We start from the raw sequence: 23,250 nt of genomic DNA on the forward strand, positions 1-23,250 counted from the left end.
TGGCTTTTGCACTTTCTCTATTTTTGGTCCGCACATCTACATTGACGTTCACATTTCAAATATAAAGTGCTTACCCCATGGCCATGGATGTTACAATTCTGTACGGGCCCTCAGAAGTACCCGTATCCTCCATATTGTTCAATAAAAAGCATTTTAATCCAATTGGTGGTCATTTTTTCATAGTTATAATGTATCAAAGTGCAGTACACCTACCAACCAATAGGGTCGCGTAGTTGAAAGCACATGGAGGAAATACGGTGAAAATGGCCACCGATCAGATTAAAATGCTTTTTATTGAACAATACGGAAGATACGGGTACTTCTGAGGGTGTTCAGTGTTACTTCTGATTGTAACATCCGTGGCCATGGGGTAAGCTCTTTATATTTGAAATCTGAACGTTTATGTTGATGTACAATGGAGAAAGTGCAAACATCAGGTAGAAGTTCATCCATGACACATGTCACGTACGTGGTGCATAGTCGACTAGTTATAGTTAGTGAACAATGTAATACTACACGTTGAACACTTGAGGGCAGGCTGACAAAGCATATCTTACCACGAGATGAGTTATTAGTAATCATCAACTAGCGTTTATGATTCTCTTTAACAGCTAGGCGTCAGTCAATATGATATAATCACTTCAGTCATATACTATTTTTTGATGATTTATTTTGCCTCGCCCCCCTCCCACCACTCCCCTTGCCTGCCCATTGATTTATTGGATAAGTTTCACATCCACCAACTAGGCTGCTATCTGCCTGTCTAGTGTCTACCAATGGAAACACAAAATTAATTTTAAAAAAACTTTTAAAAAGTCAGGCAATTCTACACCATTACAAACTTCATTACTTTATTTTTATACAGCCCTTATACAAGGTATTTTACATTAAACTTTACTTCAGTGAAGCCAAATTACAAGATAATGTGTTTAAGAATAATGTCATTAAACAAAGTGATTCATTAAAGATAACACAGAGGACGGTCTGACAGAAGACATTTAACCATTTTAACTTTGGGTAATAAATTAGGCTGAAGAATCAACACAAAGGACAAAATGACAAGAAAAAGTTTTTTGTTTTCTCTAAGGAACTGGAATGGATCCACACTGGTAAAATTCCACCTACTGGAACCAGTCAACCATAATAAAAGCAACCAACCTAAACGTGTGCAACAAAAGCATGGATAAGAAACCTGACTGGATAGAGAAAATTAAATTAAAGCCTAAGATATACTAGTGAGTGTGTGTGTGTGTGTGTGTGTGTGTGTGTGTGTGTGTGTGTGTGTGTGTGTGTGTGTGTGTGTGTGTGTGTGTGTGTGTGTGTGTGTGTGTGTGTGTATGAAGTATCACATTTTTATGTTGAAAATCAGTTATTTTCAATGAGCAACACGGTCATACAACAATGTATAAATGAGGCTTAAGTCCACATACATACAGAAATACAAACTGTAAAACAGCTGTAGAACCTCACACTCCTTATGAGCCCATCATCATGTCAACAATAATCTTTTTGAACTATTTGCAAAGGAAAGTAAAAGAAAATAAATTATGGTCGGAATGTTGTTAGTCTAAAAAGGAAAATTGCACTGTGCTCAAGTGTTGTGCATTACACACGAGTAAAAGAGAAAAGGATGGGTGCAATTTCAACCACATCCTAAACCTCAAGCCATCTAAGTATATTAATTGACCCCTTTCCATCCGAATGCAATGGCACATGGAAAACGCTGTTGGCCAAAACACTAGACCAGATTGTAAATCTAAACATTATCACACACGTTAAAGCTATATCCCTTTATAGCATAAAACAAACATCTTTTCAGGCTCATAACTGCACCTTGTACAGTATGCTAAGAAATTATTGACAACTGCGCTCAGCTATCTCTGCAAATCTACACACTTTGGTTAAAAGTTTAGGACACATTTCCTGTAGTGTATAAAAAAAGTGCATCACTTGTGTTTAGAATGTCATCCCTTTTGTTACTATGTTTACTATGTAACGTATGATATGGTGATGGCTTGGGTTTAGTCTATGTCATTTTCATGTTCTCTCTTTGTGTGTGTGTGTGTGTGTGTGTGTGTGTGTGTGTGTGTGTGTGTGTGTGTGTGTGTGTGTGGTCTCATAGGTAACCTCCCAGGCACAGCAGCAGTAGGACGTGCACAGTGAGCAGGTATAGGGAGAAAAGGAGAGGAGTGCGTTGGCGGGAACAGAAGGCCACGCGGAGCATCCGCATCAGTCCTGGGCCACCTCTCCGACTCTGTGAAAGGACAAGTTGAGGGTGATGTTACAGGGAATATTTAAAACATACACCGTTATCACAAGAGCAGGGGTTCTCAATGTGTGGCCCATAGACCAATGAAAAAAAAACATTTTAGTGCGGCTCATATTACGTCCATGTGAAAATAAATATTTTATTAGAAATAAATAAGAAATTAATATTTTAATGTATACTGTACTTTCCCTTTAAATCAGAGGTTCTCAAAAGAGAGACATGAGACATGTTTGTCAAACAGCTTTTTAATTCTGCCTTCCCTCCAATGTAGGCTCCTCAAATTGGCCCTCAGTCACCAAAACTTTGAGAACCCCTGTACTAAAAGTGGTGACAACATCACAGAGATATAAAAAATGACTGGTCCTTACTCGAGTGACCACTCCCTCTGGTGGCTCTATGAGGACAGCTGTTTCTGAGTGCTGTCCTTCATGTGCAGCTTGCCATTCACCTTGGGTATAACTGATGACATCAAACAGACACAGTCATAAATGTCCTATTATAAATGTGTGTTTAGACAGATAATTGACTATATTCACACAGTGGCTGTTTCACTCTTGGGGTGCCCCAGTATGAAGTAAAAGCAAAATGGCTGCTGTGTGAATACGGCCAACAGAAAAATCTGAGAGCAACACAGGATATGGGGGGCATAAGTTGCAGAAGAGAGAACACTGGGTTTATCTGACGTAAAATGATGGCCTCATACCGCTTTAGAAGATCCTGTGAGGCCATCAGTTGCTCCTCGATTAACATCCTCTGTTGCGTCTCCTCATCCAGCCTGACAGAGGAAAGTTTAACGTTTACTTTGTTTCTAAGAGAGCACATGCAAATGTTAAGTCAAATGTGACTACATGGTAGTAGGACTCGTACTGCTAGCTACTACCTAGTCCATCCTCCTTAATGATCAATTACCTCCTCTGCAGCTCTTTCACCTCAGCTATGTAGGTATGGCCCTCTAGGGAGCTACTGCGCTCCTGTGGGGCCCCAGGAGCGCTGTCCACTTCCTCTGTCCCCTGGAGGAAAATTATAACAGGAATCAGGCTTCACAAATTCATCTCAATTTCAACCCGATTTTGCCAACACCGTCAAGTTTCCTGCGTTCGGCCTGAATATGAAGGCTGGGAACGACAAGTGTGCGTCTTTACCTCTTGTATTGTGACCAGCGATGTGGCATCTGCAACGTCCCGCGACATCACGACAAAAACGTCTAGCATGTAAGATTTTTAGCGGCGCTAGCCGCTCTATACCTTTAGGTATAGAGCGGATCCTGCTCTATACCTGACTTTGTCCGTGTTCACCGTCAACGTTCTGATTGGTCAGACCCGTCAACGTTCTGATTGGTTAGACCCGTCAACGTTCTGATTGGTCAGACCCGTCATTTTTAGCGGCGCTAGCCGCTCTGTACCTTTAGGTATAGAGCGGATCCTGCTCTATACCTGACTTTGTCCGTGTTCACCGTCAACGTTCTGATTGGTCAGACCCGTCAACGTTCTGATTGGTCAGACCCGTCAACGTTCTGATTGGTCAGACCCGTCATTTTTAGCGGCGCCTCCTGCTCTATACCTGACTTTGTCCGTGTTCACCGTCAACGTTCTGATTGGTCAGACCCGTCAACAAAGTGATTGGTCAAGCTTCACGTGACACGTGGCTATAAACACATTATAAACACATATCGATGACAAAATGTATCAAAGGCGCCGCTACCTTCACACAGGGTGTGATTTTTTATTTTATTGCCTAGCTGCCCTAGCATGACGACTACGTGTATTGGTCATTCTATTGTGTTTACCAATAGAATGACAGCTCTCTGGTGCACATAATAATCACAGTGAAAGAGAAGAGAATGGGGGATGCTCCTGCTGCCGTCATAGGCTACTTAACACCAGTGTGCTCTTAAAACCAACATTAACTGTAGGTTTTGATTACAACATTACCATCCACAATGAAATAATGGCAAATAAGCAGGCTGCGCTATACACAGTCATAAACACCACTCTGAAACAGGCCTCTGAATGGCAACATCCTTACTCAAGACTTATTTATTTTCCCTGGCTTTTAATTACATCTGAGGTTTTTTTTCCACTTTACTTGAATTATTTTATGTTATTTATGTGTATGTCAAGTGCATGTGAGTGCAGTGCACTTGCTTGTGTTCTTGTTGATGCTCAATTGTTTCTGTGCAGCACTTTGGTCAACAGTTGTTGTTTTTGTGCTATATAAATAAAGTTTGATTTGATTTAAAAGCATGAAATGCAAGCAAGGCTAAACCAAAGTGAAGATGTCTTTTGCCTATCTGACAGTTTTTATCCTTGTTTCTTTTGTTCTTTCTTTCAATCTCTATTCTTCTTACCTTTCCTGAAAACTACAAATAGTGCTTGTATGAAAAAAAATTTGACACACTTCTTTACACCTGAAAACCTGTCAAGTGACATAGTTGATTCTGAATTCTATCTCTCCTCATTCCTCACACAAGCACGCACATCGCACGTGCATAAAGAATATAAAATCTATTTTAAAAATAGGTGTTTTTATACATGTACTCACAGTCCATGGACAATTGTTTTGATGCTTACCTGTCTCTGGTAGTGCTCCTGTAGGAGTTTGGGCTTAGGAGCCTGAGCTTCCTCCAGCATGGCAGTAAGTTGGCGTAGCTGTTGGTCACGCTCTGAGAGGGTGGCAAGGGTCTGTTGCTTCAGCTGTTCTGCCTGAGCCATCCAGTCAATACGCTCCAGCCTGCAATGAGAAGAACACACAGTATCCCACGTCAAACATTTCCTTGACATGCTGCTTTGTTAGCGACATAATGATAGCATTGTTTCTCACTGGAGCGTTTCGATGTCCTGCTTGCCCATCTCCACCATGTCCTCCAGTTGCTTTATGATACTCAGTGTTTCCTCAGCTTTTGTCCTCTCCTCAAATAACTCCTGGCTGACTTTAATCAGTTCTCCCGCTCCCAGTCGAGCCAGCTCTAACTTCTTCCTCTGGAGCTCAGAGGTTTGTTGCTGTAGTTGTTCCAGCTGCAAGTTAAAACACACAGAAAAAAAAGCCCCGCGAAAAAACGTTAAAATTAATGTAAGCAGCTATGTCGACATGAACTGTATCAGTAGAGTTGCTATGAATGTAGTGAATTTGACCCAAAGCAGGCATTTAAAGTTCAGAACACGTCTCTTACCAGTCTTTCCCTATCATTCTGCAGGGCTTGTAGTGCATTCTTCAGGCCCCACACTTCTCCGGTGGAGCCTCCCGGGCTGCTAAGTGCTGGTAGGGCCACTGCCTTGCTCATCTCATCCAGCCGAAGGCTCAGTTCCTGGGCCTTATTTACCGCCTGGTCCCTGCTGTCCTGAAGGGAGGCCATGGCCTTCCCAAACGACTGGTTCTCTGCCCTCAGTTCAGCCGTCACTTCCTTCTCCTCTACCAGCTTCTGCTCAATCACCATCAGGTCTCGAGCCAACTCTGCCACCCTCTCCTGGGCACTCTCCGACTCTGTCCGCATCACGCCTCCCTCCCAGCGCAACTCAGCAAGTTCTTTGGCCTTGGAGGCCTGCTCCTCCCTCTGGTGCTGCACGTTGTACTCCAGGGCCTCCGCCTGCTCCCTGGCAGCCTGTAGCTGCTCCCTCAGCTTCTCAACCTCTGCCCCGGGGGCGTCTCTCGTCTGCTGGACCCTGACGCTGTCACTGGTTTGACTGAGGGTCTCCCTCTCCACCCTGCCTAGTACAGCCCCTGCCTCTACCTCCCTGTCTCCGCTGAGGTTCTTTACTTGAGTCTCCAGGGCATCACACTCACTCTCCAGGGAGGTGATGCGCTCTCGCTGTGCAGCCAGGAGCTTCCTGTGCTGCGACTCCTTCATGCTGAGGACTTGGTTGAGTTCTTCGCGGTAGCCGTGAAGCTGGGCCGCCAGCTTGGCCTTTTCGGCGTACAGGTCATCTCTCTGGACGAGCAGTGAGCGCAGCTCCTCCTTCAGGCTGTTGTTCTCCCCTGCGGCCTCCTGGATCAGAGCATCCTTCTCCATCATTACCTGAGAGTGCAAAAGACTGAGTTGACAACATTGCCGACCCTAAAGAAATTCAGCAATGCGGAGGCTAATTACCTCTGCAGTTTGCCTCCGTAGAGTGCATTATATTTTGATTATCCCACTTATACTATGCTCACTTACCAACTATTAAGATATTTGTCAACCACTTCAGGGCATAACAGTGGCGGCCATTTTGTGGTGCCGCAGACAGAAACCCCATTCATTTTTCCCATAGAGATTTCCGAAAATGTTTATATAAATTACTGGTGAATCATGACCATAAAACATTTGATTCTCTGTCAAAAAATATTTCTCGACACAGAATCAAATATTGTATGGTCATGATTCACCAGGAGCCTGGATGGCTTGGTTAAAATAATTAAAACAATTAATATAAATATTTTCGAAAATCTCTATGGGAAATATTGATGGGTTTTCTATCTGTGGCACCACAAAATGGGCGCCACTGCTATGCCCTATATTCATGGTATAAACATTGCCTTACTTGGCAACTGAGACAGTCAGGTGACAATAGACATACTTTAGGCTTTTACCACAATATCAACACATACAGTTAGTTGTACTGTACATACATTTACGTTCAGGTGTTCTAGTATAAAAATACATGTTTTTAAGGATGGCTTGTAGCTAATATTAGCTTAAATTACGGTTAATACAATACACTTCATTAATTTAGAACAGCATTCGGCTTATCAGAATCAAGTATTATGTGTGGCCATGGAATAATACACTATAGAACATACTGTAGTGTATGTAGTGTAACATTTTTATTATCCATATTTTACCTGCAGGTGTTTCTCTTCCAGCTGTTTGTACATGTTGAGAACACGGTCTCTATCATCCTGCAAAGAGCCCATGGCCTTTGTAAAGGAGTCCAGTCTGGCTTTACTGTGGTTGCCGTCTTCCTTCGCCTTCTGTAGTTTAGCTTCCAGATCTCGCAGTTCCTCTCTTCTCTGCTCCAACTCTGTTTCTGCTTCCTGTGCCCTGCTGTCAGCCTCTCTTCTAGCCTCTTCTGCAGCCTGAGGGAATCAAACGCAAACTGTGAGGAACAAACTGTGACGAACAGTTGCTGCAGCAATATCATTGCAAAAATAACATCGTACATGTTGCAAATAAAGTACCTGAGTGACAGCCTGCTCCTTCTCTCCAAGCAACTCCACCTCTCTCCTCTCCTTCTCACTCAGCTCTGTCTGCAGGCTCTCTGTCAGGGCCTTGGATGAACGTAGGTCCGTCTCCAGCTGCTCCACAGTTAGACACAGCCTCCTCTCCTCGGCTTCCCTCTCCCTCAGCTCTGTCCTGGCCTGGTCAGCTTCACCCTGAAGCCTCCCAACAGCCTCCTCCAGTGCTCGGACCCTGTTACGGAGCCCCTCCACCTCACTTTCCAGGGTGCTGGCTTCAGCCTGTGTGCTCTGTATTTGGGCCATAGCTTGCTCGAGCTTCCCCTTCTTCTCCTCCAGCACAGCCATAGTTTCTCTTAATTTCTTTTCCTCCTCGTCCATTCTAAGCACCCAATCTTTGTCTACTTTCAGCAGTCTATAATGAAAGATGTCAATCAATGTCAACATTTGAAATTCATGTTCTCACGCACACACACACACACACACGTAAACTAAACAAAGTAATTCATCAATTCACAAAACAGAGAATCCTTACCTGTCCACTGAAAGCTGTAGTTCCTCCCTCTGGGTAGTTTCTTTCTGCAGCTGTTCAGCCAGCTCCTTGACTCGTGTCTCAGCCTCACGTACTTCAGACTCCTTCCCCTGAAGAGTGCTGTTAAAGCGGGTCTCCCACTGCCGGGTTTCATCCAATACCCGGTCCCGGTCATCCTGCAGTGAGGACATGCAGCGTGAAAAGGCGGCCAGTCTAGCCAGGGATTCATCTAGTCGAGCCTGCATTTCCTGGGCCCGTTTCTCAGCGCTCGCTGCCATGTTCCTGGCCTCCAACGTGGCCTCCTCTTCTTTTTCCCTCTCTCTGTAAGCATCCTCCAACCTCAGTTCCACCTGCTTGAGCTCAGCCCCCAGCCTGAATCTTACAGAGTCTAAGGTCTGCTCCGCCTCAGCTTTTATGGACGCCTCCCTTTGCAGCGCCGCCTGTTCAGAAACCGTCTTCTCCGATAGGGCCTGGCTGGCTTGTTTTTGGGCATCCTCCAGTTGGGATTTGCAGCCCACCAGGTCAGATTCAGTCCTCTTCATTTCCTCCAGGGTCTTAGAGGTTTCTGCATGGGAAAATTCCAACTCTCGGTGGAGCTCGTCATGGGCTAGCTGCAGTGCCTTGGCTTCCCTGCCCAGTTCACTGATCCTCTCCTGGTATTTGATACAGTCCCTTTGCATCTGACGTACTTCCAGTTGCTTTTCCCTCAGAAGTTCCTCCAGCTGACGTGTTCGGCTCTGGCTGCCCTCTTTGACCCTCTGAGCCGACTTGAGCTGTTGCTCCAACTCTCTTTGCTTGCCAGACTGTGCTTCTGCCTCGTCCCTCTCTCTCTGTGCCTGCCTCTTGTCCTCTTCTAGTCGGGCTGCTCTGTCCTTTTCACTCAGCGTCTCGGCCTCCAGCTCAGCACGCTCTGTCTCCAACCCCTCCACTTCCCTTTGGAGCTCAGCCATGCGCTCTCGGCTGTCTGTTGACTCTTGCTGGTAGCCAGCGATGCTGCCATTGAGTTGGGCCAATTGGTTCATCAGACGCTCCTCCAGGTCATCTTTCTCACCCTCAAGGCTACTGCGGAGCTCTTTAAAATGGGCTTCCCGTTTAGACATTTCCTCCATGAAGCTCTGTTCTTTGTCTTTGCTCTCTTGGAGGCACTGTTGTAGAGAGTTCACAAGGCTTTGCTCCGTCTCTTTACATTCCTGGAGTTGCTTTTGTAGTGAGCCCAGCTCAGCCTTGAGTGTGGCCTCCTGTTCTTGCCTAAGCTCTCTCTCTGCACCAAGTTCTGCCTCCATCTCCCTGATTTTACCCTCCAAAACAATCTGGTTATCTTTATTTGTTTCCATTGACCTCTCCTCAGTAGACTGTAATTGTGTTTCGGGTGCAGATAGTGAAACTACTTCCTCAGATGGTGCTTGCTCTATAGCCTCAGGCTGTTCTTCAGAATTACTCTCACGTTCATCTTGGGAGGTTTCAGCCATGACACTGCATGTTTGCTGGGCAACGACAGACTCTTCCACAACAACTTCAGAGCTTGAGGATGTAGGTGAAATTTGACTCCTTTTTTCTACCTTGTGGGCAAGTTCTTCCTTCAACTCGGCAACCTGTTGCTGTAAACAGTCCCTTTCAGCTTTTATAGAATCCAAATCAGCATTAAAATTTCCCAGCTCTTCCTGAAGTCTTTCAAGCTCAGCTTTCAGTGCCCTGTCGTCTCTTCTGACTGTCTTCTTTTCCTCCACTTCCCTAAGCCTCTCATTCTCCTCCTCCAACTCCAATATTTTCTGCTGCTTCGTTTTAGCGAACTTTCTCATTTTATCTTTAATAGAATCCACTTCTTTCTGTGCCTCCTCTGCCTGCTGTTGTGCTTCCTGCCTAGCCACCTCATGAGCCCTCACTCTGGCTGCAAGCTCCTGTCTCTCCTGTCTGGCGGCTTCAAGGACGCGTCTCACACGCTCTGCTTCGTCGCTCACATTTTCATAGGACTTGAGCAGAGTCTCATACTCATCCTTCATACCTTGAACCTTATCCTCATATTCTCTGCAGTTCCTGGCAGCTTCTTCCTTGGCAAACTCAGCTTCTCTCTTACAAGCATCTTTCTCCGTTATTATACCTTCCATTGCCAACTTGAGGCTTTCACAGGACGACCCTAGGCTTTGGTTCTCAAGTAAGGTACGATCAACCTCCTCAATCAACCTAACTCTCTCTACCCTCAACTTCTCTAGCTCACACTCCTTAAGATCCACATTCTGCTGCAGCTCAGCTATGAGTTTCTCCGTAGAGGCCAGTGCCTCTTTCTGGGCCTTGCTTTCTTTGAGGGCCTCTTTGCGGGATATCAGAGCAGCCTGAAGTTTCCGCTGAAGCTGCTGGATCTTGGCCTCATTGTCCTTTTCTCCCTTTTGTTTCTGAGGAACCACAGCCTCGAGTCTCTGCACCTTTTCCTGCTCAGCCATCAGACCTTCCTGTAGGGAAGCTATTAGTTGGTCCTTCTCAAACACTGTGTCCTGCATGGAACGAAGGAGTGTGTTCTGCTCACTGAGCTGCTGACTTAGCTCAATTATCTCTCTGTTCTTGTTGTCGAGGAACTGTTTGAATTCCTCCATTTCAGCCTGCAGACTTACAACAGAGGCCTCTGCAGACATTGCCCCAGCTGCAGCCTCCACCTCCTTTTTCAAGGTTTCTGCATAAGACTCTGCCTGGCGACACTTCTCCCTTAGAGAGTCCATCTCCTCCAAAAGAACGTCAATCTGCTGTTCCTTTGCTTTCTGGGAATCCAACTCCTTGCCCAAGTTGATAAGCTCAGTTTCCTTCAGCGAGAGACTGGCCTGGGTCTGCTGCAACTGGAACTCCAACTGTTTGCACGTCATCTGCACAGCCTGATCCTCCTCTGTGAGAGTTTGCAGACACCCATTTTTTTCTGCAGAGGGGCCTAGGGGCTGCTCCACGGGAGGCCCAATGGGTTTATCACACTGCTGATGTGCTGAATCGCTTTCACTGAAATCCACCCAGTCCTCTTGGACCCAGTCACCTGCTGCTGGCTTCTCTTGTGTTTCAGTGAGAGCCACTGTCTCTTGATGAGGTAAAACCTCTTTCTCTGTGATTACATCTCTCTGTGCCTGCTGTTCCTCTAATTCTCTCAGTTTAGTTACAAGAAATTCCCGCTCACCATCCTGCTTCTCAAAACGTTCCAAAAGCTCATTGTATTCTTCCTTCTGCTGTTTTAGCTGTTCCCGGTGGTGCCTGTCTTTCTCTTTGGCTTTGCGAATGGTTTCCTTGCGAGCTTGCTGGGCTTCGAGTAGTTTTTTCTGTAGTGTTTCACACTCTGCCTCTAGAGAGGCCACGTGGGATTGTAACTCAGTCATTTCTGTATTGTCAGTCTGCTGAGCTTCTTCACTTAGCTTTTTGTTCTGAACAAGGGTTTCAGACAGAATCTGTTCCTGTTCGCCGATTCTCTGCTCAAGACTCCTGACTGCTTCTTCTTTGGACCTCAAAGTTTGCCTTACTTCCTCGAGAACAGTTTCCATTTCCTGAATTTCCTTTGCTCTCGGTTTTTCTACCTCAGGTATATTCACGGGAGTCTCCACTGTTGCTTTGCCATCTTGCCCTTTCCATTTCTTGGCCTCCTCCTCAAAATCAGCCACTTTCTTCATGAGTTCTTTGCGTTGGACAAGTGCTGCCTGACATTTCTTCTTCAAGTTTGCAAGCTGGGTTGTAAGTTCCTCCTTGTCCTTTCTCAAAGTAGCAAGCTCATCATAAACATCTACTAAGCCCTCGTCCTTCACTTCCTGTTGCCCTGATCTGACATTCTCTAGTTCCGATATTTGCTCCTTCAGCTTCTTGACCTCACTGCTAATCATAAACTTCTCCTCTCCTGCTTGGAGAAGCTTGGCAGACATGCCGTCATTCAACTCCATCATCTCTTGATCTTTCTGCATCACACGAAGCTGCAGCTCACTGATCTCAGAGTTCTTCTCTGACAAAGAAGTGTTGTTCAGGTCTGTTGTCTGGGAGTATTCCAGCAGGCTATTCTCCATATCTTGGAGCTTACGCTCCAGGTCAGAGGAGAGCAACTCCCTGTCCTCCAGCTGTGCACTCAGCATCCTAGCGTGGCCCTCCTGTTCAGAAAGGGCTTGCTGGACGGCGTCTAGGTCAGTCTGCATTGCCTTGATCCTCTGCTCCTTGGTTTCACTTTCAGCATTCAAGATGTTTAACTGCTCTTCTAAAAGGTGTATTTCAACAACATGTTTCTCCTCTACAGAGCTACACTGTTGGGAGAGTTTATGCATCTCGTCTCTGGCTTCACTGAGCTCCTCCTTAAAGTTCTGGACCATGGATTCCATCTCTTCTTTGACAGCTACCAGCAGCTGCTTTTCTTCTTCAAGGCTATGAATTTTCTCTTGTGACTCAGCCGATGTCTCTCTCAGCCTCTGGAGTTCAGCCAGAAGCTCACTGTACCTCTTCTGGAGTTCGTCTGCTAATGCCTGGGCAAAGACTTGGCCTGGGGGGAAGTTGGAGTCAGTGGTGGAGGCACCCTGCTGAGTCAGCTGAACATGCACAGTTTCTCGGATGACAACAGAGGAAGATGCCACTTGAACGGTGGACGTTTCCTGCTCCATGCTGGTCTCTTCCCACGACTGTAGCTGTAGCTGGCCAAAGTCTTGAATTATGGAGGGCCACTCCTGGCTACTTTCTTGGTTCACTGCTTCCAGCAGGGTCCAGCTACTGTGGGCCACTTCTGAGTCACTGCTGGTGACCATCTCATCTGAGGAGGCCCCTTTAGATTCTCCCGGTGACTCGGACTGGCGTCCAATGAGCTCTGGGCTGCTCTCGTTATCAGCACAAACGGACGTGTCCTCCGCCACCAGGGTCGTCTCCTCTTCTGGGGTGTCCTCCACGAGGTCAGGCAAGGCTAGTGGACTGTCACAGGAGGCCCTGATTGCATCATGATCCTGTTCTGGAGTCTGATCACAAATGTCTTCTGTTGCACCCTCAGAGCTTTGCTCTTTAGCCAGCAAGAGGCATTCTTTCAAGGTAGCCAGCTCATTATCCTTCTCCAACAACCGCTGCTCCAAAGCCAAGATTTGTGCTGAGGAAGTCAACAAAAGAAAAAGAAAACAAATTAAATGCTTTCATGTTCATGTTACCGACACAATAATTAGTGTTTGTTGTGACAAATGAGAATTAGCACTTTTCAATAAACCAGTCTTTCAAGTTTAGTAACAACAGGTAAATGGACTGGATTTGGCAGTAACATGATCACAACCATCTGTTATGTTGTGTATTATAGTCTTCATGCCTTTTAGTCTGACTGGCCTTGGCAAAACAATGTCTTCTAAGGCAGAACAAACACATTAATAGAGGGCGTGCGCTGCTGGCAGGATGCAACACAGATCAAATTCCACATTTATAATTTGGAGGGAGATAAATGCTTCAAAACTTAATTTAAAAAAACGTAAATATTATATTACAGTCAGTATGTACATGATTATGTTTATGTATACATTTTAGTCTGCTGTGACATAAATTCAATCATTGGTAGGAGGAGGATGACATTGCGGACACTGTAATAGTATGCAGGATGTAAGCACTACTAATCAAGTAAAGTGCACTTGCGTGCAAAGGCTTGAACAAACATTCTGTGAGCAAACAATTTCTCCATTCCCTGTCAACGGACCAACTCCAAAAGTGCTGCTTAATGACACAAATATCTAAAGTATTTTCTGTCTTGTTCCCAGAATTGGGGAAGAGTATATATTCACTAAAGTAAGATCAAATAACTTGCATGTATTCGTTCTCTTTCGGGGTACAGTCTCCCTTGAAGTCATATTTCTTACCTTTTGCAGCATCAGATGTTTCCGGCACTGCTGGTTCAATCACATCCTGTCCCAGAGGTTCAGACAACTAGGGAAAAAAGAGATCAAAATGTGAGCTACTTTTGAACACAGAAGCTGTTCACACTATGATTCATCATTCCTCACACTGAAACTTCCTTGTATAGGGTGGACAGAATTGATGATAGGATGGCCGTTTTACAATGTCTGCTGTTACAATGCAAGACCACAGTGTGTCCCAGCACCATACAGTCAGGTGCACAGTGCTGCCTACTAGATCATCTGAGGCTACAGTCCTAACAGGGATTAACGTTTTACTAAAACCGCATTTTCCTTTATCGCTGGGGAGGTCACACAGCATCAGCAGTGACCCAAAGCACTGCCTCTGTCCTTCCGTCTGTCTCCTGACAGACAACAAAGCAGACAAAACTGATCCAGGTCGAAGTGTTGTGGGTGTGCTCAAATAGCCGAATTGACTGTCTGAACAAACTGCGTCTCTTTAACCCCAGGAGGGAATATGGTGTAACAGTGTATAAAGGACACATGAGGGCAATTTAGGAATGTTTTCAGTTGTCGGATGGTATGACTTTATAGTCAGGGAGGGACTATTAATAAACACTGTTCATCATTTTACACTGAGCCCACGGCAATGGCAGCCGAAACATTATCGCCCTATTTAATGCTTTAATTTCCAGTAGCTCCCACATTTAGCTTAATCATGCTAATATAGACAAAGGATTTCAGAAACTCATTATAGAGAAGTTAGGGATTTCAGTTTAGTTTTGCAGAGATGACAAAGACATTTCACTAAGCAGTGGTTCTTAAAGTGGGGTCCCGGGACCCCCAGGGGCCCTTGGGGGGGTTCCAAGGGGTCCCCAGCAATATTAGTTAATATAGCATCCAAATCAGTTTACCCACGTTAACCCTACACACATCGGCTATATCTGAGATTGTAGATTTTAAAAAACTATTTTCAAATGGTCGTCCGCAGCCAAATCATATTAATTGGGGGTCCTTAATTGCTTGCTTACTACTAACCGTTCCAATTTCCTGCTCCAGGTGTTGTATCTTGGCAACGGCCTCCTCACATTCCGATGTACTTCTATTTAGTTGCTCTGAAAAAATAAAAGCTCATTCAACTTAGATGTCACATCACGTTGGCATACGGCTTAAGGGGACTCGACATACTACAGTACAGCAGACATAAAAAATCCAGGTGTGTGGATGATTCTCTTACCCTGAACGACCTCCATGCTATGAGTGACTTGGGCACAGCGCTCCTCATATTTATCCCGCTCTTCTCTCAGCCTCATCAGTTGGGCCTCCAGGGACTGCAGAGTTCCCAGGAAAGGGGAGAGATCGGTTGGGACTGGGCTTTCTTCCTCTGATTCATGAACGTCCTCCAAAGCCAAGGCATGGAGACGTCTCCATACTTCAGCTAAGGTTTCGTCCCTCTTCTGGCTCTTTCCCTGCTCTTCTCTAAGAGAAGCGATCTCGTTCTGCAACGTATCAATTTCCACTATCTCCCTCTCCATGTTCTCCTGGACGGCATGGGCGGCCGCCAGCTCTAACTTCTCATTCACAGACGCGAGCTCTGTTTCAAGCCGAGCGATTTCCATCCCGTCTCTCTCTGTCGCGTCGCGGCTGGCTTGGACAGCTGCAAACTCTGCCTCTTTTACTGAATCAAGCTCACTCTCCAATCTGGCAACTTCTTCCATCATTTCTTTCTCAAAAGCCTCACCTCTAGCGATGAACGCTGCCTGCTCTGCCTCTCTTGTGTTGGTCATATCTCTCAACTGCTCGGCCACCTCTGTTTTCTCTCTGTCTAAGAATTCATTTTCGGCTCTGAGCGTTTCTAGCTCTTCTTCGGTGCGTGTGGCCTGTTGGGCCCACTTCTGCTGGTCCTCCTCCCTCTGCCTGGCACCCTCAGCCAGCTCCTGCTCCATCTGGCGGAACTGAGCAGTTAGGATCTAGAGAGAGAGCAAAGAAATGTGGGCATAAGTGGGTGTGAGATGGGTGGTTGAGCCAAACAATGCTTAAGGCCATCTAGATTGAGAAGTGGGAGCACGCCTGTCTGTATTGATTACAGTCGGCTAGTGTCAAATTCAGCAATTTAATTGTCAACATGGCATCCGGTCGGAATGGGAGCTGCACCTGCTTTTGTTGATCAGCACTGTTGAGCTCCTGCTGAAGCATTTCGAGAACTTGAGAACGCGAGCGAATGGCTTCCTCTAGTTCCTCACACCGCCGCTGGGATGTTTGCAGGGCCTGGGGAAACAAACAAGAGTCTGAATACGATGACATATGATGATGAATAGTGAACATGCATGGAATTGTGTAGTGACGGTTTTGACATTTTTACTTGAGCAGCACATAATTGAATTCTAACTTCTTCATGCGTTCATGAACTGACTCTTAAATCAATCACAAAATGTATTGGGACAACAATAATATTGATCAGCTTCAAATGTTACTGAATGTGGCACCTGCTGGAGCTCAGTGTCACTGTGAGATTGCATGGTGACCCTCAGTAGTTCGTCCTCATGTTTCTGGACCTGCTCCTGGAAACGCACGTCCTTCTCAAACACGACAGTCTGCAGCACTCGCAGCTAAGGGCACAACCACAACACCTCTGTCTGTCAGAACCTTTGAAAACACTTAAAACCTTTGAAAACATATGGAGGTGTCATGACTCATGATTATGATATTACCTGCTCAGCATGAGCCGTTTCTTTATCTTGAAGGAGCTGCTGGGTGGTGTTGAGGTGTTCCTGAAGAGCCCTGCTGTTGGCCTCCTCCTCTAACAACTTGTTTTTCAGCTCCTCCTCTGCAGCGCCACCAGATCCTGTAAAAGAGCTGTCTGGACTCTGATGGAAAGAGGACAGATGTAGAACACACAAGAAACCTTGATATCTACAGCACAAAAAACACAAAGCTGTACATACAAGAGGTTTGGACCCATCAGTTTGCGGTAAACATGTGAGACTTGGGTATTTTATTGCTCAATGGAATAACTTACAGTTATTCCTTCTTGTCCTTTCAACTCAGATATCTGTTTGGTGAGAGAAGCCATCTTGGCTTTGGCCTGCAGTTTCAGTTTGGTGAAGCGAGTCTCTGCTGTTTCTCTTTCATTCTGCGAACATTCAACAAAACCTCATTAAAAAAGAAAACCTCAACAATTTACCACTTAAACCTTTTAAGACCCCCCTTTTTTGGCTCTATCCTTGCCCCCCCCCCCCCCCCCAACACCATAACTATTTGCCAAAAAAAGCCTATCTACAAGCTCACAATGTGGCACATTGTGCGCTTGTAGATCTGCTATTTTAAATGAATGTTTGCAGCAGAATAGAGACGCTAGTAGAAAATGATTGAGAACATGCACAAATTACTTGCCTTGAGCTGTGCATCTTTGCTGACCAGATCAGCATCCTTCTGGGCCAGCTGACCGTCCTTCTCTCTAATGAGCTCTTTCAGCTGGAACACCAGCGGTTCCAGGTGGGCCAGTCTCTCCATGGCTTCCTCGGACACCTGAGTCCCCACTGGGTCCTGCTCCTCCCCTGGAAGTACCTGAGGCACCAGTCCGTCCTGCCAAGGCAACACACACACACACACACACACACACACACACACACACACACACACACACACACACACACACACACACACACACACACACACACACACACACACACACACACACAAAATTATAGCAACTTGAAAAGAGAAAGACTTCAGTCAGAATAACATAACACACAAACAATAATAGATTAATTGTTCCTGGGGGTCCAATTAGAAATTTTATTTTTTTAAAGAATAGACAAAAGGTCTATAGTGCTGCCGAAAGGCTCCGATTGATGGATTCATCTTTCTTAAGAACACTAGAATAAAAACATATTTTGGTCAGTCACGCATATATCCCTAATGGTTAATCGATCCACTTGTGATTATTGAAGGTATTGTGCATTTGGAACCAGACTAGGGTGCACAAGCGTCCAATTAGATCACATCTTGAATTAATACATTCAAATCTGCAACTGACGGGATTAAGATGTCTGATCATTATGGAGGATGTTTGCATGTTGGCTCTCACCTGTGGATCTCCATCTGGGGCCTCTTCTCCAGAGAGCTCCTGGAGTACAGTGGCCAGACGACTCAACATAAATATGCACTGTGGGAGATCAAAACAAAGTTGTTGTTTGAAAAACATTCAAACATTTTTTTCAAAAAACCTTCATACAATAGGGGGAAAAAATCAAAATCTAAGAAATTAAAAAATTAAAAAAGAGCTCAGAATGCCTTGCATCGCGACACGTTGTGAGCTAGATCAGCTCATTTCACTAGTTTGGGTCCCAGGGACTCGAGCATAAAAGACAAACATTTTCAATGATAAGACCCAAAAATAGACAAACTTACAAATGCTTATGAATAACCTTTTCAACAAATCAAAATACAAAATCTTGGGCTGTAGTTTTCTCTGTCTTCCAACAGCCAACTTCAACCTGGTGTTTGCTTTTTCTCCATTTACGGCTGTACATCTACATAAACAGCCATGACTGCCTGTAATGTGCAATTATGTTGTATATGGTAGGAAGACACAATGGTTGATGTGTGTTGATATGATTTATGAGCAATAGATCATCAACAACAAAAATTGGTTCCTTGTTAATAGATCTAGTAAACAAGTCACTCACTGTACAGTATAGTTATGTACAGTACAGTATATGCCAATGGTTACAGGCAGCCCCTACAAAAGCATAGGGCCTCTATTGGGTCTGTTTATGTTGCTGAAATTCCCCAAAAATAGTTTAGCAGTGAATCCAAACCCACTGGTCGAGTTAAACCGGACAGCAGTAACGACTTGTCCCGAACATCTCGGACACTCGACTGCAGTGGTGGAAAAGGTACTCACATTTTTTATTTAAGTAAGAGTATCAATACTGCAATATAGAAATACTTTAGCTGTTACAAGTAAAAGTGCCGAATTCAAAATGTACTTGAGTAAATTTTACTCAAGTACATTTTGAATTCCGGACTTTTACTTGTAAACTCAGTAAAAGTACTAAAGTATTCGTATCAAAATGTACTTAAAGTACCAAAAGTATAAAGTACTCATGCAGAATGTCCCATTTTTTCAAATGTATACAAATCTTTTGAAAATAGCCGAAATGTGAAGTGGTTAATGTTTTGTAATAATACAAATTTACAAAGCAACTTTTCAAATAATGTAGAGGAGTAAAAGTACAATATTTGCCTCTGAGATGTAGTAGTGGAGTAGAAGTAAAAGTACTGAAATTGGAAATACTCCAGTAAAGTAAAAAAAAATACCTATAACTAAAGTACAGTACTTGAGTAAATATACTTAGTTACTTTACACCACTGCTCGACTGCGGCTGCGTCATTAGTTAGTGTGACGTCCATGTTTATGACCATACCAGCCTAGATTAAAGAATAGCTATCTTTCATAGATAAGATAATAACGACACGTGTGTCTTCAGATACATCCAGCGTGCATAAGGATTCACGAACGTTAATTATGACTTTGTAGGGCAGTGGAGCTACCAAACCCTGGCTAGCTTCTCTTCGTAGCTTGGCTAAACAAGCTACACAACTCGGCAACAACCATAGGACAGCTCACTTCAAACGAACCTGCTGTTTGTTTGTTTGTGTTTTTGTGTCATTGAATTGAATGAAAGCCTTCGAGTACAACTCGGCATGGTGTAACCTTTACAGAAAGAACGTTTGACTAACCTGTACGAGTGCCTGTCCAGTACAAGGATCTGCCTTTTAATATTTTGCTTCAGATGGTTGTCTGTGTGCATACAGCAGCCACATCACCACCAAGCATCCCGGAAACAGAGTCTGCCCTGCAGTGATTGGACTAGCCCTGAAACATGACTGTCATATCATGACAGTCATGGATGAACTTCAACCTGGTGTTTGCTTTTTCTCCATTTACGGGCCGTACTTCTACATAAACGTTCAGATTTCAAATATAAAGTGCTTAACCCATGGCAACAAATGTTAAAATTATGTACGAGCCCACAAAAGTACCGGTATTTTCCGTATTGTTCAATAAAAAGCATTTTAATTCGATTGGTGGCCATTCCCTCCGTATTTTCGCAAAATGCTTTCAGTTACGCGACCCCATTGGTTGGGAGGTGTATTGCACTCTGATCCACTATATCTCTATGAAAAAAATGGCCACCAATTGGATTAAAATGCTTTTCATTGAACAATACAGAACATACGTGTACTAAGAACCCGTACATAATTGCAACATTTATGGCCATGGGGTAAGCACTTTATATTTGAAATTTGAACTTTTATGTAGATGTACGGGCCGTAAATGGAGAAAGTGCAAACACCAGGTCGAAGTTCGTCCATGACGGTCGTCTGTCACGACCGTCGTGTATCCATGGCTATGATTGGACAGGCTAGGGCTGCGTAATGCTAGACTGGGATCAATTCACTTTACATGTTGCGGATCCGGTCTAGATCGGATGCGGAAACGGTCCGTGTGCGTGCATTCATATGCATTTAGACATTACCGGATACAATAGGCGCGCTTCAAACCGGATCTGAGCACTGAGGAGTAAATAGAAACTATACATTTTCTTCCCCCAGAGTAAACGAAGGGACAAGGTTGCCATGTCGGCTTATTATAAGCGACTTTTGGCTTCTTTTTCTGTGAAATTGCTTGTAAAAATGTGTAGTTGCAGGTTGCAGTTTTTTGGACTTGTTTCAAAAGTGTACTTGCTTATTTAGGCTTGCGTCCAAATGTTTTAATTATTATCTAAACCAGTGGTTCTCAAATATTTTCATGAAAATGTTTTGTGCCAGTGAGCATTTGTGGTGTGAGCCTGTCGGCTCATTTTGGGCTTGTTTTCTTAGAAATGGTTGCTTGTTTCTCTCACTACGTCTGGCAACACTGGACCGTGCGCACAAAAGGGGCAACAAACATGTGTACACATACTATTAGCTACAATATTTGACCGCTGAACTTGTATGAGGATGGTGGGACTTGACCAAAGAGTGAATGTGGTGATCAACAGTGTGGGACAGTTGGTAAGGAGTCTGCTGCTGCTGGCCCACTACACCACAGTGACGGTGGTGTTTGTGGGTCGCATGGGACGGTGGATCTGGGAGGCGATCAACTGGATCGAACTGTGTGCGCGCTACACCGTGTCGTTCTTTGACCGCGTCTCCAGATGTTTGCATTGGCTGCGGTTCGCGTTGGGCTGTGGATGGTGGAAGCGATGATGGAGTGATTATCTGGAGCAGGGCCGTGCTTTGCTATAGGCAAGGTTCTCCAGATTCTGGAGATGTTCTGTACTGAAGAGGCAGCCCTGCCAGATGGTCAGAATGACCTAAAGCAGTGGTACTCAAACTCTTTCATCTCAAGGACCCCAAATTGTTATATATATATATATATATATATATATATATATATATATATATATATATATATATATATGGCCACGCCCACGGACCTCATTCTGAAACATTTTTGATATTTTTCAACAACAAAAAAACATCCATAATAGCAGATGTAGACGCGCTGTGAGCTTGTAGATATGCTATTTTTGAGTGGTTAAAATGATTGTGATGCTGCATTATCTACTTTTGCTGGGGACCCCCTGGAAGGAACCCCCTGAAGGACCCCTGGGCTGGGGTCCCCGGACCCCACTTTGAGAAACCTTAAATGTCCAAAATAACAAAAGTGGGTCCATGAGGCGGGCATGATCGAGGACCGCCTGAACCTGATGAAGGAGGGGGTTTGGAGCTTTGTGTGGAACCGATTGCGAAGCTGAAAGAGTGTCTGGTGGGGTGGATTGAATATTACGAGTGCCTTGGAGATCTGAAGTAGGCTAGCTTCTAGCCTTGGATCAAGACTATCATAGATGTATTTAGTCGAGTCTGACTTTCACCTTTTGCCATTCATTGCCAATATCAAAATCGATAGCAGCAGACAGTTCAACTTCTTTTTTGATTGATTGATGTACTTTATTTAGTAAGACATGAGAACATCAGTACATGGAAGTAGAAACATTCACAATACAAGGTCTACTAAACTGGAAGACTCATTAAGCACTAAGCTTGTTTAAGATGAGATCCCCATGCACACAAATCATTATGACATATAAGAGACAGACAGATATACACAAACTTTTAACATATGGCTGTATTATTTGCTAGTCAATCAATTACTGTCTGGGAGCTAGACTGGTGTGCCGATAATTACCATGTCCTGTTTTTATCCTACTGCACCACCACCCTACCCAAAAACTAGACCAAGCTGAAACTTAACAAAATGTTGGAGCACACAGCTAACAGCCCCTTTCGGAACCCTTTTTTGGGTGGTGGAAAAAGTACTCTAATGTCACTTTTACTTAAATAAAAGTATCAGTACTGCAATGCAGAAATATGCTGTTACAAGTAAAAGGCCGGAATTCAAAATGTACTTGAGTAAAAGTACAAAAGTATTGGCATCAAAAGGTACTTAAAGTACAAAAAGTAAAAGTACTCATTGTGCAGAATAAGTTCAAAATAAATGTATAAGAATCTTTTGAAAATAGCAGATCTACATGCTCTCAATGCAGCGCATCCCAATGCATTGTGAGCTTGTAGATATTTTCAAATAGCTGAAATATAGGGCTGAAGTGGTTCATGTTTTTTGATAACAAAATCTGCAAAGTAACTTGTAATTAAAGTTTTCAAATAATGGTAGTGGAGTAAAAGTGCAACATTTGCCTCTGAGATGTAGTGGAGTAGAAGTAAAAGTATTGAAAATGAGAAATACTCCATTAAAGTAATATTTCCTCAAAAGTGTACTTATAAGTGGGCTACAGTAGCCTACTTGAGTAAATGTAATATAGACCCTCCAGAAAAACGCATGCAAAAATCATTGATTATACGGGCTAAAATACTTGATTTTGCGATGAAATACGCAGTTTTTTTTTGCAATTTTATGCGGTGAAATTGCGGGAAGTTGCGAAATATGCGTAAAGTTGTGAAATATGCGGCAATATGCGAAAAGTTGCGAGATATGTGAAAAGTTACGAAACATGCGATGCGAAGCGCATATTATGCGATGTGCATATTATGCGATAGCGCCTTTTTGAAAAAACATTACCCCCGCATAATTATGCGCCATTTTGCTGATTAGTGGTAGATTATGCGATCGCATAATCACATTTTTCTGGAGGGTCTAGTAATAGTTACTGTACACCACTGATTTGGGATGACGGTATCCATCATCCCAAATACAAAAAGATATACAGGTGTTCCGAAAGGGGCTAACAGCTAATTACTACATTTACTTGGTCTTGTTCGTTTTTTATTATGCATGGTATTTTACTTTTGTAAGTAGGCCTACTTTAGTGTTCCTAGCATTATTATTATCGATATGCAACCGCAATAGCTCAAACAAAAATGAGAAATTATGCTGGACACTGAAAAATAGTTGATATTCATCAGCTATAGGC

At 44.1% G+C, this 23,250-nt stretch overlaps 1 protein-coding gene across 1 annotated transcript; it reads right to left on the minus strand.

Annotated features, from left to right (window-relative positions):
- Positions 1-834: 834 nt before the first annotated feature.
- Positions 835-19,602, minus strand: golgb1 (golgin B1). The gene is made up of 20 exons (XM_084049964.1): positions 19,514-19,602; positions 17,856-17,933; positions 17,159-17,350; positions 16,785-16,898; positions 16,477-16,632; positions 16,252-16,374; positions 15,920-16,033; positions 15,003-15,735; positions 14,804-14,880; positions 13,769-13,835; positions 7,953-13,020; positions 7,421-7,832; positions 7,085-7,318; positions 5,439-6,281; positions 5,090-5,283; positions 4,840-4,999; positions 3,179-3,279; positions 2,973-3,044; positions 2,638-2,728; positions 835-2,254 (listed from the first exon to the last, which is right to left on the minus strand). Exons 2-20 carry the CDS (start codon positions 17,922-17,924, stop codon positions 2,117-2,119), a joined length of 8,958 nt encoding a protein of 2,985 aa, XP_083906090.1. The 5' UTR covers positions 17,925-17,933; positions 19,514-19,602; the 3' UTR covers positions 835-2,116.
- Between the last annotated feature and the right edge of the window lie 3,648 nt (positions 19,603-23,250).

Source organism: Gymnoscopelus microlampas, assembly GCF_963454915.1.
Source record: "Gymnoscopelus microlampas genome assembly, chromosome: 23".
NCBI classification, from domain to species: domain Eukaryota; kingdom Metazoa; phylum Chordata; class Actinopteri; order Myctophiformes; family Myctophidae; genus Gymnoscopelus; species Gymnoscopelus microlampas.